The 17,286-nt window shown below is 38.6% G+C and overlaps 2 protein-coding genes across 2 annotated transcripts in view; one reads left to right on the forward strand and one right to left on the reverse strand.

The window, feature by feature from the left end:
* Nucleotides 1-162: 162 nt before the first annotated feature.
* Nucleotides 163-14,280, reverse strand: LOC109039739 (visual pigment-like receptor peropsin). Its single transcript, XM_019055365.2, has 9 exons — nucleotides 14,155-14,280; nucleotides 12,423-12,599; nucleotides 10,601-10,766; nucleotides 8,238-8,365; nucleotides 6,105-6,189; nucleotides 3,760-3,879; nucleotides 3,035-3,116; nucleotides 2,152-2,280; nucleotides 163-459 (listed from the first exon to the last, which is right to left on the reverse strand). Exons 2-9 carry the CDS (start codon nucleotides 12,511-12,513, stop codon nucleotides 289-291), a joined length of 972 nt encoding a protein of 323 aa, XP_018910910.2. The 5' UTR covers nucleotides 12,514-12,599; nucleotides 14,155-14,280; the 3' UTR covers nucleotides 163-288.
* LOC109039733 (uncharacterized) overlaps nucleotides 14,203-17,286 on the forward strand; it is a 72,083-nt gene continuing 68,999 nt past the window's right edge. The window contains exon 1 of the mRNA XM_019055357.2: nucleotides 14,203-14,494. The gene's annotated coding sequence lies outside the window, so the exon portion shown is untranslated. The remainder of the gene's footprint in view (nucleotides 14,495-17,286) is intronic.

Consider the following 17,286-nt stretch of genomic DNA (forward strand, 5'->3'; position numbering starts at 1 on the left):
TTTACCATATGATCGCAATTTATTGCAACCACCTGGGGGCCCTAAAACGTATCGTCATCCAAAGAATTTTCGAGTCAAACAGACACTGATTATAATATGCCAGGGGATTTCCCTATCCCCTTGTGCCTCCGTCTTCAAGATGTGCATTTCAACAACACTACCATTTGATATTATCATTTATTCTGTGAAAGGATACATTTTCAGCACAAAGTTGGATGTCTGTCAATTGTATAATTACCTGACGATAAAAATGCCGCTGGGCACAACATTTCAGAGGGAGGTTATGTGCTACCTGATTTCGACCGCCCTTGGAATCGGAATAAGACGAATGCCTCGGTTGTAACATCGGTTCCGTGCCACAGATGAGCTCATGAGTAAATGTTGAGGAGATCCAAGCAACGATGCTCTGAGACGCGGTTCATACAGCAAAAAAGCAATCAAAGGCATGAGTGAAGATAACTGAAAGCAATGCAAATTTTTAATAATATAAAAATACATCCACACTCGGAGTTTTTGACGATTTTTTCGTCCTTATATCAAATTGGGCCCCTTGAGACGTTTGGGCCGTGCTATCAGAAAGGGACCAACCCACATTAAGTCGAAACTGAGAAAAAGAGGTTTGAAGTTTTATTCCTCCATGAGACTCGATGTAAAAAATCAACTTTTACCCCTCTTTTCACAACATAATTTTGGATTCTAGACTTTCAGTTTTTTGCAGGAGAAAATTTACGGAAAAGGAAATTCAAAAACATTCTTAAATCGATTTTTCCGAAAATGTGGATTGGTTCCATTCTGATGAACTCGGTCTATTTAAATCTACACTAGATGTAGTTCGAAAACACTCCATACTTTTTGTAAAAACGGACAAAAGCTGGAGTCTAGGTAGAGTCACTTTAGAGTAATTTTTGGAATAAGTAACCCTCTTTTTATGGCTTATCCGAAAAGTGCACCTATTAGCATCAACTAAAAATTCACAATCATCTCACTCCGATAGTATTTGCTATAAATCCTATTGCCAGATGTCGCCCACTTGAAGTTCGTCTTCAATTTCACCGGATAGGCAAAAAACTTACCAACGAGCGTGAATAGTTATCTATTCGAAAAACTTACATTAATTCGCTCCATTGACTTTGATAATACCAAAAACCCGTGCCTAAGCTCATTGGCAAGTATCGTCCATCTAAAGTGTGCCTTCAGTTTTACCGTATAGGCATCAAGCATACCAGCGGGCCGATTATTGAAATTTAAACCAGCCCGATAAGACATCGAATTGCGATATATTGCATGGTTAAGATAGGGCTATGTCTTGTCGTGTCGGGCTGACATAGTTTCAATAATCGGGCCGCAGGGAGCTTGAGTTATCTGAAAGCTGCACATTTATATCGCTCCGTAAGCTTTGATTGAACGAATAAATGACATTTTTAACATTAGCAGGTAGCATCCAACCAAAAAGCGCCTTCAATGTTGCTGCATAGGCAACATACCAACCGCGAGGAGCGCGAATAGTTTATCTATCCGAAAAAACACATTAACCTGGCTCCAAAAACTTCGTAGCAAGTTTGCGGTAAAAAAAGAAAAGAAAAATCGGCAAAAAGATTGTGAGACTATCACATGGTGATGCTAAAAAAACATGTGATTTTGAAACGAGGCCATTCAAAGTTTTTATCCGTCATCTTCAAAGCTTAATTTTGGACTTATTCTGCAAGATGTAACTACTATTTCTGCCCGAGTAAAACTGAGTCAGCTTGACGTCAGGCTATGTTTCATACTACCCTGAGTCTGACATCAGCCTGAGTCAGTCTGACTCAGGGTAGTTTATGAAACATAGTGTGACGTCAGGCTGATTCACTTTAATTAGGGTGACTTCATTTTGGAAACGGCGTATCTGCACCAGTTTACCTATGCAGAAGGTGTTTTCATATGGACCAGCTAAGATTAGGGGTTCTTATTACGTCATCCGGATTAGCCATCGGACTGAAATGTAACTGTACGTTTTTGTTTCACGCCTTTCACGCAGTTTTCCGTCAAAATCTCAAAATCAGATTATTTCGACCCAATCCTCGGAAAAACTGCTCCACTAAACTTTTGCCTCCATGGACTGAGTCCCTTCTGCCTTTTCCCGGGATGATCACAAAAAAATAAGTGACTTACCTCCACGCTCACTGGTGCTATGATTGTAAGATAGTCCGGAACTACACCAAGCTGAAAGAGAGCCGTGGCCACCAAAAGAATCTGGGGCGACCACAAAAGCAGCGTACCAGCAGACAAGGCAGCTGCCGTCTTTAAACAAATAAAACATCGACAGATAATCTGTTACCGTTGAGGTGTATAAGAGATTTTAATTTTCATTCATAACCTGTAAAGAGCTAACTCAAGTATATATTTAATTTTGCGCAATGTGATACGCAAAAGATATTGATGATATAAAAGTTTGTTGACTTGCCATGAATGCAATTAAAATGCATTGCCTAGTGCATTGAATACAGTATCCACGACAAAATTAAAGAAATGCCCATTTCCAATTTTATTGCAACATTGAAATTCTGCAGTGGCGTGGCGTGCTTTGCGATTTATCGATTGATCGGTCATTTAAACCTGTGTTCGCAGTGAACACCTTAAAAATCGATTATTTACCACAGCTTCAAATGGGGAAATATCGATAGATCGTAAAGCACGCCACACCACTGAAATTTTGCGCCCATGTTTTTTTTAATTAATTTAAAGAATATGAAGTAATTTTTTTTTCCTATGGATTTCATCCACCTAATTATGAAAATTCCCTGACAATCTCAAGGGGATATATTGGTTGGTTTTCTTTAAAAAAAATTCAATATAAATCAGGGATTTTTCGACGCTGTAAGTTGGATACGTAATTTTTGACTTTAGCCATGCCCATGCCTTAAAAGCCGTTCCGTGTACCAAAACTGTAGTGGCATTAGGCGCTGCGGTGCCAAAGGTAATTAAAAAGTTCTCCAAATTACATAAAAAAAAGGTAAAAAATGTTTCAGCTCCTGTTGAAAATCTCTGATTTTACCTTGTTGAATGATATTTCGTCGAAGTGGCCCATGAACATCACCGAACCTGAATGTGAGAATGCTCTCCATAAACTTCCAGCTCTGAAAAGAAAATATATTTCTAATAATATATCCTAACGAATTTGAAGTCAGACAAATATTCAGAGACATCCATGAACATTTTAGGGTGCTTATTCGTATTATCACTTGCAATTACAAAATTCAAGGAAATTTCTCGTTCTGATGGAGAGGGCGTTTTCCGTTCCGAAATTCGTTAATTTTTAACACATAATATAACAAAAATCGGAAGGTTCTGTTTGTGCAAATTAAGGTTTCTTTTCTCTTGGCTGACCACATAGGTAAAGATAACGCTATTGTAAGCGAGTAATTATTTAGGATACGTATTTCCTCAATTTCTCAGAAAGAGTCAAGACAATAGAGACATTAGAGTCAAGACAAGCTCTAAGAGAGGATTTCATAAATATAAATAACTTTTTATTTGTATGGCTTTGAATAAAAATTACTTAAAATATATTGCAACTGAAATAAATGAGAATGCGTGCACTGCACTTCCGTTTTTTATTCGTCCAATTTTAGTATTTTAGTAATTGGTTTTTTCTTGAGTAATTTCCACCAATGGAATGTTGATATATGATGAATTCGAATGTAGGACGTATTGGTATTTTAAAATTTAGGGCTGATAATGAGACCATTGAAAACTTCCGAGGATCTGAATTCCACTTACACAATAAAAATTGGTGCAACGTATATGAGGAAAAAAGAAACTATATTGTACTTGTACTGCAGATCCGTCTTTGAGAACCAGTCCAGACTGCAAGCCACCCCGATGAAATCGCATCCGTACCTACAGAAAATTTATATCCGCAATTATAAATATACTGTACGTGAAATCAAGTTAGAATGTAAGGTTTAAAATACCAACTGCAGAAAACTGAACCCCTAACGAAAGGAAACAAAGCAACATGCATTGCACTCAACATGCTGAGTTCCATCACTTTGATATGCATGATAGATTAAAACTTATAGTATTTCATTTTCCATGCTGAGTTGCTGATACGCTTTTGGAAACTTTTTTAATTTGGAACTCTCCCGAAACCGAAAGTATCAAATTTTCTTCCAAAGCTCGTCGATTAATCCACTCTTAGAATTGTTGAGACCGCATCAAACATCCGTATCATACAGGGAAACGTCGCCTCTCATTTTGCCCAAAACTATGTATGGATAAAATTGAAGGCATTATAACTTTCCTCCCTCAACTTATATTCGTCTGTAACGCTAAACATTGGGACGCGTTTGCTACGGCGCCTTGATACAACTATACATCCTCGACGGATGTCCGTATTGCGTTCAAAAAATTGAAGGCGTTTTGACTTCCTACGCACCAACTAAAACTGGGTCGATCGACAGACTTGTTGATCGGCGGAGAAAGGGACTTGATGCAACTATTTAAACTTGATGCATGTCCGTATCGCACCGACTGAAGTGCGAAACCACGTATCTCCACTGCGGTGTTTCAAAATTTCCGCTCTTATTTCATCTCTTCCATGAGAAACAATCCAAATTTGCGACTTTGAATTTTGAACCAAATCTTCTGCTGTCGAATACGAAAAACCATGCAGAATTTAAGTTATATGTTGACCAGCTTCTCGAAAGAAAAATAAAATTTCTAAGGAAGTCTGCAACGTCGCAAATGGAGAAACGTCGTCTCTCATTTTGCCCAAAAATATGTATGGATAAAATTGAAGGCATTATGACACTCCACCCTCAACTTATGTTCGTCTTAAACGCTAAACAACGGGACGCGTTTGCTACGGCGCGGCGCCTTGATACAACTATACATCCTCGACGGATGTCCGTATTGCGTTCAAAAAATTGAAGGCGTTTTGACTTCCTACGCACCAACTAAAACTGGGTCGATCGACAGACTTGTTGATCGGCGGAGAAAGGGACTTGATGCAACTATTTAAACTTGATGCATGTCCGTATCGCACCGACTGAAGTGCGAAACCACGTATCTCCACTGCGGTGTTTCAAAATTTCCGCTCTTATTTCATCTCTTCCATGAGAAACAATCCAAATTTGCGACTTTGAATTTTGAACCAAATCTTCTGCTATCGAATACGAAAAATCATGCAGAATTTAAGTTTTATGTTGACCAGCTTCTCGAAAGAAAAATGAAATTTCTAAGGAAGTCTGCAACGTCGCAAATGGAGAAACGTCGTCTCTTATTTTGCCCAAAAATATGTATGGATAAAATTGAAGGCATTTTGACACTCCACCCTCAACTTATATTCGTCTGTAACGCTGAACAATGGGACGCGTTTGCTACGGCGCCTTGATACAACTATACATCCTCGACGGATGTCCGTATTGCGTTAAAAAAATTGAACAACAGTTGACCGCATCAAACATTCATATCATTTCGCATATTTATCAATTTGTGAAGAGAATAGCGATCATATTACATCGCGAAAATGCGTCGACAACTTAGACAGCGACTATCATAAGCCGAGCATCGCTGCGTAGGCTAGGATAGACGGAGCGCCTTCTTTTCATGCTTATGCAACACGCGTATCCATCAAGCAGGAATAGTTGCATCAAACAACATGTCTGCTGTATCGTGCGGCAATTCATTTGTCGTAAGTACTCCTCGTTTAACGATCAAGAGCACCAGTTTTGTGACCTCTTTAAAGTGCAGCTCTTGCATTTCATATCACGGCATCCAGTACTTCTCTCGTTTTTGGAGAAGTATTTGCTACCTTTTTCAACAAAATTTAGTAAGCGTGAAAGAAATAAAGCATCGATTATCGAATCTCTTATAGTAACACGCATTTTTATTAAAAGGAAGTAGGTGGTTGCCTTTACAACAAATGTAGTGAAATATTGTACTTAGGTATTGATGTGTCCAATTTGAAAAATAGTATTCATATAGTTGGACGTATTTCTGCCAAACGGAACTATGTGCATTATGACGTGAGCCCTGTTATGCATGTTTCCCTATGGGTCTCAGGGCTCATGCATTAATAAACATAGTTCCGTTTGACAGAAATATGTCCAATTAGCTCTTACCTCCCGACTCCAAATAATGGAAGTGACGCGAGGAGGAGAGACACCATCCAGCATCCGGAAATCCCGACCAAATACAATTTTTTACCTGGAGTGAGAGAATGAGATGTATAAACGAATGAAAAGTTCCGTCTTGCAAAGTTCATCTGTTTTGTGTGAATGCATTCCTAAGTATGCGTAAATTATTGACATTTTGCTTGTTATGGGCGATTTCCACGCACGACTCATGTAGACAATTGGTTTTCAAGCCCATGTGCACGTATTTTCTAAATACAAAAAAAATATCTCATGCTGATGGCTAAAAGTTTCCTCACCGCCGCCGTGCCGGTCACGGCCACATGCCTAATCTCATGTTGATTTTCATGACCACTTCGAGAGGGGCAGCAGAATGTCAGGATAGGCCACGCTGCGCCGATGATGGGTCCAACTTAGGGATGTCGATACTCAGGGAAGTATCGATACTCGGTATCGATACTGGTATCGACTCTAAGCATCGATACCGGTATCGAGCATCGAGCTGAAGTATCGATACTTATGAGGTATCGATACCATCGATACTATTTCTGAATTATGCCGTGATTCTGAGTGTGCGTATGTCTGTCGGCCGTTAAATTCCGCCAGATTTACGCCTCTCTCGAAAAAGCCCTGTTCGCGTTTTTGGTCAACTATTTTGAGCCCTTAACTACTGTTATCGAACTGAGCTTTTAACATTTTCATTGAAGTTTAATCATCTTGAGAAACTTGATTACTCCGTCGTTTGTCACAGTGCATCATGAAGGTGAAATAGTGGGGAGAGAGTTTTTTAAAAAAAGAAAAAGAGGCCTTTTTCATGGCCAAATCAGATAAGTATCGATACCGTCGATACTGGGGTCTTGGCATCGATACTGCATGGTATCGATATCGTGGAGTATCGATGCCGAGTATCGTTAAGTATCGATCGAAAGTATCGATACTTTGCAAGTATCGGATAAGTATCGACATCCCTAGTCCAACTAGACCCGAAAAGCAACCGCAGTTGCCTTTGAACTCGACGGTACTGGTCGTAACTAGTGTTGAGCCAAACAGCAAATCTCTGAGGAACGACAATTTCGTGGAATGCGCTGTTCCTCATTCTTTATGAAAAAAATTTCTGAGTTTTTCCTCCGACTCCATCATCCTTCTTCTTCTTCTTCTTCTTCTTCAGAAAGTACGTGCACACTGGCTAAAAGAAACCGATTGATTGGAAAAAAATTCATTTAAGACTAACGTGGTTGCTCTCTCATATCAGTTAGTCATATCCAAACCTGTGCAAGTGTGCAATCATATAAAACATTGCAATGATAATCAATACTTATCATAATGTATTTTGTAAAAATTTGTCCGAGGAGATTTCAATTAATGCGATGTAATCCATGCATTTTCCTTAATCGGAAAATAATTAAAAAGAATTAAATTATGCCTCCAAATCATGTGGTTTTTTTCTTCATTTTGTTTGAAATAAGTTTGCATCGAGCGTCGGAAGCCAAAAGATACTTCCTAACCTTTTCTCCGTCCCACACCAGAGGGCTGATTGTTGACATTGATAGACAAAGAACCCATAAGGAGTATGGAGCGATCCCATTGGTTGAAATGAGTGGATCTCATGGACGAGGGTCTCCCGTGAGTTGCCATTAGTTAGTATATCATCTACCTTTTTCGTCCATTGCAACCACTCGCTTATACCAGTAGAATCCTCCCATATCCTTTTCGTCTTCTTTGTCTATTGCTTTGTCTATTGCTTTGTCTACTAATTTTAATAATCAACCCGCTGCTGGTGGTATAAGGCTGAGTCGCATACTTGGGCAAGTAAGAGATATAGGAATGGTTGTTTAACGCCTCTCCTCTCTCTCCAGTGCTAAGTAGCTTTTTCCATGGGCCGGCATCTTCAAAGAGACGGCCTTAAAAACAAGTAGATTGGCCCGATGTCTAAAAATGAAGCCTTTCTTTTCTTGTCAAACTCTATGAACGGTAGACAAGGAGAATCAAATCGGCAAAAAGACGTCCATGCATTTCAGCTATCCCCTGAAGCAATTTTGGAACTTCCATGAGTGAAGATGCCATATTATACTTTAAAAATACGGTGTAAATTAAGACCATAAGACTAGCTGCGAAACTCACCGACAAAAGGCCAAACAGAGATTAAATAACGTTCAAGTGCCAAAAAAGCAATCGAGTTGACTTGAAGGGAATCACAAAAATGACGCAAAAATGCATACAGCTGACAACAAGAATCGCCAAAAAGCCACCTGTAAATCACCAAATTTAAGAACCAATTTACATCACAGGTTTAATTTGTCTATAATGACCGATTTGGCCATCGTTGATTTTTTTCTCTTTTTTTGGGAGGGGGGGGGGTGGTAAAAGTTCTAATTCAATAATCCGCTTTCTCACTTGTAATTATTGACTTTGGACTTTTTTGAGATTTTGATGAGGAATTATGTCATGTGGTGCCTTACTAGTTGTTTTTTTAGCTTGTCTAACGGCCTACTAGGCATTTCTTTTGACGTGGCCCTAAAGTTCTACTTTGATTACTGATTAGACTAACACAATGACTAAATGAAGGGCTTGGGGGACAAGACGTATGTGTGCAGTTTTTGCTATCTCGAAAAATGAGTGCTGGAGGAGTCGAAATTGTATGGATCTTCATGGAGGAGAGAAAGTTTAAACTGATTTTTTATGCTTAAAAATTAGAATTTGGGAGCGAATTTTTCAGAGAATATCCATTAAGACTAGTTTTACTTGAAATAATTAATATCTCAATTTATTTCAAAAACTGCATTTGTGCGCTTTGACCTCCAAGCCCCTCCACTTTGAAAATCCATTGATATGCGCCACGCTTAAATGTTATCCGTCACTTTTGAGGGGATAGAAATAAACATCATTTCTTGAGGGCTTCCCCAATTATTATATTCCGTCACATTAGTCAGGAGTCAAATTAGTTTCCTATCGTGAGTAAGTAACAATTTTTTCTGCTTTGCTATCGAGATAGGTATTTCTTCAGGTTTTAGCCATTGATGAGCGTTTTCGAGTGGATCTCAAAATATCGAATGTAGCCTACAAAAAATTTTATTGGAGCACCGAATATTATGGTCCTTTCATTGCGGTTATCCATGATGTACCATGATATCGTGGTAACCCTGTTTAAATGTACATTTTTTAATTCACTGTTGAAGTACCGTAAAAGTTAAAATCTGACAAATGCCATTTGAGGGGCTTGGATAACAAGGCGCATAAGTGCAGTTTTTCAAAAAATTGAAATATTAATGATTTCACGTAAAACTAGTCTTAATGCATATTCTGTGAAACTTTCGCTCCCAAATTCCAATTTTTAAGCATCAAAAAGTCAGTTAGAACTTTCTTCCCGCCCTAAAGATCCATGTCTAGTTTCGAAACTTCAAACACGTATTTCTTGAAAAATAGCAAAAATTGCACTTATGCGCCTTGCTCTCCAAGCCCTTAATTTGAACTTTGAAGGTTTTCGCACTAGCGTAAAGTGTGAAGTGTGAAATAAGATTCTTTTTTGACGGTGTAGAGACGAGACAGTTTTATAGTCATTAACGCGCAAGCTATCGTCGAAGGATCGCCAAATCTGTGTCAGTCCTTTCCGTCAATTTCACTGCACCCAATTAAAGTATCATTTATCTCCTTTGTCTAGCTGAATCAACGGAAGTATCTCATAGATAGTGGTCCTTTTTAAAGAAAGTCAATAAAAGGCAACATAATTGGGAAGGTTCAAAGAGCAAAGGGAGTGAGAGTGCCAAAAATAATTGATGAACCCTCTTTAATGTTCTGGTATGAACACTCGATTTCGAGTTACGTAGATCAAGATTTTGCCCTTTCCTCGTTGAAGGCCAGATTTCTCTGAAAAATCTTTTTCTGATCAAAAAAATTCTGTGAGGAAATAGTGTTTACTCGACATGCTTGCCGATGCCGCACAGTGGATCGAGTCAACAGGACAGGTTGGACAAAATTTGGAAACTTTAAACGCTCATAACTCCGTTTTATACAAAACTTTGAGGTTTTAAGAGTGATTTCGTTTGTTTTCTCGTGAAATTTTCTTTCAGTAGCACCCCTAAAACTTTAGAATGTGACGATGCAAACATCAAAATTTGCAATTTTTGTAAAACGTTTCATGTCCAACCTCTATTATTGATTTGGTCCACCGTGTGCCACCCGCCAGTACACACGCGGGCTGATTGTTGAAAATGATAGACAAAGAAGACAAAGGGAGCATGGAGCGATTCTATTGGTTGACGAGGGTGGTTCTTATAGACTAAGGGGGTAAATAATAGATGAACTACAGGGTCCCTCTTGGGGTACCGTTGGTTACTCTACATTCTACCTCCTTTGTCCATTGCACCCACCCGCTTCCACCAATAGGATCCCTTCACATCCCTCTTGCCTTCTTTGTCTATAGCTTTGTCCATCTATTTCAACAGTCAGCCTGCTGTTCCTGTTTTGCTTATGATATAGAAACGTACCCTCCGTTAAAAGCAGAGGAAGCCGAAAACGGGACACCAGCTAAGAACATCCGTGTCAGAGCGGACACAACTGGTTGGAGCAAAAGCAGATGAGTCCAGGTTGCAACTTTTATCCGCAGAACGAAGGAACTTATCAGCCACCCGTTCAGAACGCCACCAATTATCCCTGCGCACAGAGGATATGCCGCATTGCCGCGTGTCAAGCAATTAATAACATTTATTATAGTTTTGGTAAATGAAGAAAATAATGAAAGTTTAGATATAAAAGTTTATTGTGACTTGTGAATTGGAACAAAAGTGTGTTTAAAGCCAACCTCGGATTAAAATAGACTTTAAAACTATCTTTTATCTCTGCAGTATCCGGTCAAAACTTTAGACGATATCACGCAAACGTTTACTCATCTCCCTCATTCATTGAAGATTTAAGTTGAGACCTGATCGTGTTGATAAATCAGTTGCGCGTAACATAGATTAATATTTTAAAGCATTATTTTTTAGTAGTTTTTATATTTTATGATTCTTAAAGATCGAGAAAAAAATCATTTGAAAATTTCTAACGGCAAGTTGAAAAAATGTTACTTGAAAGCAGGCATGCACTAACAGCTTTTCCAGTTTTTTACTAGATTTAGAAAATGGTGGTATACACATTTTGCACTGGTAGTACCACGCGCCTTCTTGATAAGAGTCGAAACCACATAATCATATAGCAGCATTTTTCAAGGGTAACATCTGCAATAACGTCGAGCGAAGAAAATTAGTTGGGAAACCGTATCTGAGAGTAGTCATAATGTCTTCCAACTGACCTACAGATTTTCGACCATCAAAACACAATCCTGTGACAAGCACAAAACTGACCCATATAAATATTTGAATAAACTTACATAATGGATCGAAGTTGGGCATTGAATACTATCAATCTGTAAGTTTAGTTATCTCTTTCGCTGAGGAACCTTTTTCCAGATATGGGTTAGTTACATACATACGTAACACACTTAATGATATTTATAGGTCTGAATAATAGAGAGAAGAAAGTTCAAGGCTTTACCTTCAAAAATTCCCCGAAAAAATTGGTCTGATATATAAAATTTGGCACAGAGCCCACTGTTTTCTTACAGCAAGAGAGAAAAGCCAAACCACTGGCCGTTTACGAGCGAGCAAAGAAGAAAACTTTCGATCACAATTTTCAGACAATTTCTACTTACAATTCTAACTTTAATTTTAAGATTGAGGGTTATAAGTTTGATAATCCTGATTTTTTTCTCTCATGGAGGACCCAAGTAGCACAGATTGCAATAAGTAGCAATTACATAATAAAAATATTGCAATTCAACTGAGTGTTGTGTATGTTGCCTAGCTCCTATTTAAAGGGGCCCCATTTATTTAAACTTATCGCAATAAAATTGAACTGATTGTGAGCTGCAATTTTTTATGGCATTGCATATTGCCTATCTTTCTGACACATGGAGCTCATTTTGTTGATTGTTTAAAATCGGCATAAATCGACTAAATGATGTAAAAATATTGCAATTTAATTTCAATAATTTCGTTGCACTGTGCTACTTGGGGAAGAATTGAATGTCTTTAAATCGAAAGGAACTATCTACATTGTAACATGAGCCTTGTCATGCATACGCACTGCAACTTTCCTGTCTTATTTTGGAAAAAAAAAACTTCTTTGACTATCTAAAATACTCGTATCCTCAGCAAATTTTTTGCAAACATTTTTATCGTGTTGAATTGTTTTGTATTTTCTGTTACTCTTCATTTCAGTAGGAAATCAAAATTTTGGATCATCACGAATAAAAATAACATGACGACTTACCGATAAAAATAGAGGAAACACCGAACAATATCTTCAGATCTGAACTTGTATTCCAAACACAATTTGTCACAACAAAACTTTCTATTATCATTTTTGTAAAATTGTTTTACACACGAGCAAGAATAGTGAAATCCTCGATTTTACGGCTGATTCGAATCTATCATATGTTCCAATTTTCTAAATTTTTATATGACAAATAATTACATCAGCAATTTAAGTTAGATATAATTCCGCCTCGGAAAAATTAATCTACTTAATGACGTGGATAAAATAGATTATAAAAATAATTTTAGCGCTGAATGGTATTTTCGAAGATGATGATAAGAGCTCAAAAAAAACGACAAAAAATGACAGTACACAAAAAAAATAACAACTAAGATAATCCTGGGACCTTGGAGCAGACCGCTCGGGCTAGAATAGTTCTAAGACAGTGAGCAACGTTTTGGTTCAGAAAGAAGAAGACCATCGGTGCAGGTTGAAGGGAGCGTTAGCTGAAACCTGATACCTCCGAACAAGTGAAACAGACTTATAAAGCACAGAGCCATTGTTTCACGCAAATGCGGCTTCTAGTTTTACCTAGGCCAAGTTACTGAACCGTCAAATCTGGCAGCTTTCTTTTCGCCTCTTTTTTCATTGGGATGAAGAAAGTTTATTCGATTAAGGGAGAACTTAGAAAAGAATTGAGCAAGAATGAAAGAGGATAATACAGAGGATCGGGTAAAAACATGTGGGAACTATATAAAGTAAATAGCGAAAAGTCAGAATCAAATGATTTTTGTTATAAATAGAATATAATCCTTCACCAAAAACCTCGAAAAAAAATTGGCTCATTTTTTCTTTGCAAATGCAGTGATAAAATGGTTGATTTGATGAAGTGAAAATTTTGAAAATGAAAAAGAGTATTGTTTTTCTTCGTGGAATCCTTGTCTAGACCCCAGGTCCATACCTTTTAAAGCTGAAGGTCTACTATCGGTTTCCCTCAATTCTCGAATGCCTCGGTGGGGGAGGGGGTCGTTTGCGCGATGGCATCCTGGCTCTCTGGGTTGGAGCCCTCCCTTCAATCTGAGTCCGTATATCTAGAATTAGGTGCATTTGGAAGCCTGAGCAGGTCGTCTCACAGTAGAGCGAGTCTCGGGAAGAAATCGGACATGAAATTTTTGACAAAAATTCCAAATTTTGATGTTTTCTTCGTCACATTTCAAACGTCTAGAGAGAATTTCACGAGAAAACCAAAGGATCCATGCGTTTAGAACCCCAAAGTTGCGTATAAACGGAGTTATGAGCGTTTAAAGTTTCCGAATTTTGTCCGACCTTTCTTAGTGACTCGATCCACCATGCGCCTCTCCAAGTTTGAAACCTTAAGGGGAACTTTCAGAGGGAAATTTCACGCGAAAACCAACGGAACCACATTTAGAACTCCAAAGTTGCGTATAAACAGAGTTATAAGCGTTTAAAGTTTCCGAATCTTGTCCGACCTTTCTTATGGACTCGATCCACCGTGCTCCTCTCCAAATTTTAAACTTTAAGGGGTACTTCCGGAAGAAAATTTCATTTTGTCCGACCCTTATTAACTCGATCCACCGTGCGCCTCTCCAAATTTGTCATCTCCACTGAATTTCGCTGTTGAAGGACTCGCGAACTCTTATCTCTAGTGATAATGATAAGGTGGATGCACTCGGTTGGCGCTGCCTGGGGCAGGAGGGGGCGGGTCGACGGGGGCGCCACTGGTCACCTTCCTCGGTCCATCTCCCGTCGTCAGTCTTTCAGTCGCGACGCCTCACTCCATCCGTTCCGCTTCGACGCGACGCGCCGCGACGCCTAAGTCAAACTTAAAGTTCGCCGGTTTCCGAAATCGATCGCCTAAATCGCACCAGGATTACTTCGCTCCTTCCCAGTGTTTTGAATCCCCCCATTTTTAAGCTTTCCCTATACTCTCAGTGCGGGTTATTTGCATACACATCCAACGTGACTTTAAGTTCGCACGGTAATTTTAAAAGTGCGCTATTTTGATACGCTTTGAAAGGTTTTTAGTGCGAGGCATCACTAAGGGATATCTAGCGTCCGAATTCAAGGTTTGTGGTTTTTTTCTGAAATTTTTCGCAGGAATCATCAAATCGACGGTGTAACTACCAGGTCACGTTTTTCGGTTTGCGACGTTGCAGAATTCCTGTCATACTTTATTTTTAAAATGGGAATTGTGCGAAGAAAAACTCTGAAAATTTTAAGGAATGAAATCGATCTGGTCTCCCTCAAAAAAACAAAATGTGAGCGGAGATTTTTAAAAACCGCAAACGAGGTACCTACGTGATCTGGTAGTTTCACCGTCGAAATGTTCCTTAGCAATTATTCGAATCAATTTGGTGGTCAGTGCCGTTTTCTGCACACACGTTTGGTGAAACACTGCTTTCCGAAATACATTTTCGAATGAATTATAATTTTTACATTATCCAATATTTTATCGATCATAAAGATTCATAGAAAGGCAGATGTGGTCCAAAATCACCAAATAGAATGTAATGGCATGTATAGTGAGAGGCAAGATTTGTAGACATAGTAGACACAACTCCTCGAAATGTAACAATTGCTGCACGAAGGATGTTCTTGGCCTACCTCGAAAACTTGAAGGCGGAATAGTGATGAACGTACCCTAAACACATCTAATTCTATTTCCTCTGAAATTTTGAGTCAGGAGATATCATGGATAGTTGGCCGGTCTTGATACCGTAAAGCTCGAATAATCCGGAGACCTTCCAACGGACTCACTTTGCCATTTTTTTATTCGTAATACGTAATGAAATGAAACAATAATTATTGTAAACACGTGTTCTGTATAAGTTATATGTCATACCCATCCGTTAGATTATGAATATTATCAGAGTTGGAAATGCTCGGAACGTTGATTTGCAGACCGTATCAGCCGGGATAAAGTGGGCGTAACGAGTTAAAGCAAAAGCAGACCACTCAAAAATGAGTTCAGATAATCCGAAGTTTACTGCCCTTTTTTTAGCATTTACTTTATACATCAGTTTAGAATGAATTTCAAGATTAATCGTCCATAATTTAAACTATGAATACCGATTTAATAAGAATTGCGTCCGAATTATGTTCATCCTCAGTTCCGCGGATCGAAAAATTTCTCAAGCTCGCACATGTGCCGGTGAAGGATATTGTCATCTTTGCCAGCGCATCTTCGTCATTCATTGTCACTAGATCATAAAATCTTCGTTATGAATCGTTGGGTGGTTAAGAAGGTGATAAAACTATGAGCGGAAGCGCTTGACTGTTTGATAGAGTTATTGGTAAAGTGTTTTTCTAGCGCGCAATTCCGAATCCGCAAAAAAAAAACCTCTTTTTCGTGTGTTCTCCGAAACATGGCTCTGTAAAATTATCCAGCAATCAATTTTTACTTTCTCGCTTCCCGTAGGGTAGAGAGAAAGTATTGTCATCCTCCAAGAAAAGAAAAAAAGTTGAAATTTCATCATTTCTAGACGTTTTAAGGTCCCAGGAGTCAAAATAACCATACTTGTTTTGTGATGCAATGTCCTTTCCTATAAGGTACAGAGGAGCTCGATCATATCGAGAGCGCTTATTTTGAAGAGAAACTTAGCAGATCAGTCATGGGGGAACTAAATAAGAGTAATGCTTGTTTCACCACAGCAAAATCGCCGAAATGATAAACTCCTGTGAAGTACGATGATTTTTCATATACATTTTTCTAGATTTCATTTGGAGTGGAGAAATTCCACCGCTAAATTAGTAAAAATATTTTAAACGATAAGACAAAAATGAACATATACAATATGTTTTATCGGGATTCTTGTAGCTTGAACCTCTATTTATCAATTTTGAAATTTATGTCAGGTAATTTTGTATTTGGTAAAAACTCCCCCTAAAGAATCCGATTGTATCGATGTAAATTTACAACACACTGCGCCGGCGTTTTCGGGGAAAACGGTGCATGTCCATTCGGATTTTGCAAAAATTACTTTAACTCAATACAACTTTTCTTAATTTTTTTCCTCGAAGTTTTCAAGGATTTTTTGCCGTAATTCAATCTTGTTTATCTGATTATTTCAGTGAAAAATATTCATAATTTCTCTGACAAAATAACTATTTTGTGGGGGGGGGGGGGGGGGAGAGAGATTTTGCAACACAAGAATGCTCAGACGACATTCTTCCTTAAAGGAAAAATGGGCGGTTAATTTTAGTAAGTTTGGTAACTTCATGAGAGGTCGATGAGTGATGATTGGTTTTCGATGGAAGATGAGCAGACGCTACGGACACGTGAAGTTGCACGTGGTTGCGTTGCAAAATACTGCACTTGAGCGTATTTCTATTGATTCGCGGCGGATCCGGAATGTGCGGCCGAGTCATGAGAAAGTGCATTGCATAAGGGTGAAGTTCGGAAGTAAACATGGAAGAGGATGACCTTGAGTCGCCGGCGCCTCAAAATTAATCACCAAGAAAATAACCGCTTGGTCTCTTCATTGTCGCGGGTCCGTTGCGATCATAAAATCGAGACTTATTCCACAAGGAAAATAATTCTCATGACGAGTCGAAGAACTAACTACACATATTTGTAGATACCTGCAGGAACTATTAGAGCCCCATTTAGCCGTCTGTTTTCTGATGAGATCGTTTATTTCTTTATTTATTTGTTTTCATTTTTTGCCGCGTTTTTTCTGAAGCAACGAGATTACGCCATACCCTTTTGTTCCTCAGTCACCGGTGGTGAATTATTACTTTATTTTATAATAATATTGTGCACGTGAAAACAGCTCATTTTTCAATGAATATGTTGGAAGAATATTTTATCATCGTGCAGCGGTATTTAGGAAGTTGCTGTTGTATTGGTTTAACCCAG

This window comes from Bemisia tabaci, chromosome 7 (genome assembly GCF_918797505.1).
Source record: "Bemisia tabaci chromosome 7, PGI_BMITA_v3".
Classification (NCBI taxonomy): Eukaryota; Metazoa; Arthropoda; class Insecta; order Hemiptera; family Aleyrodidae; genus Bemisia; species Bemisia tabaci.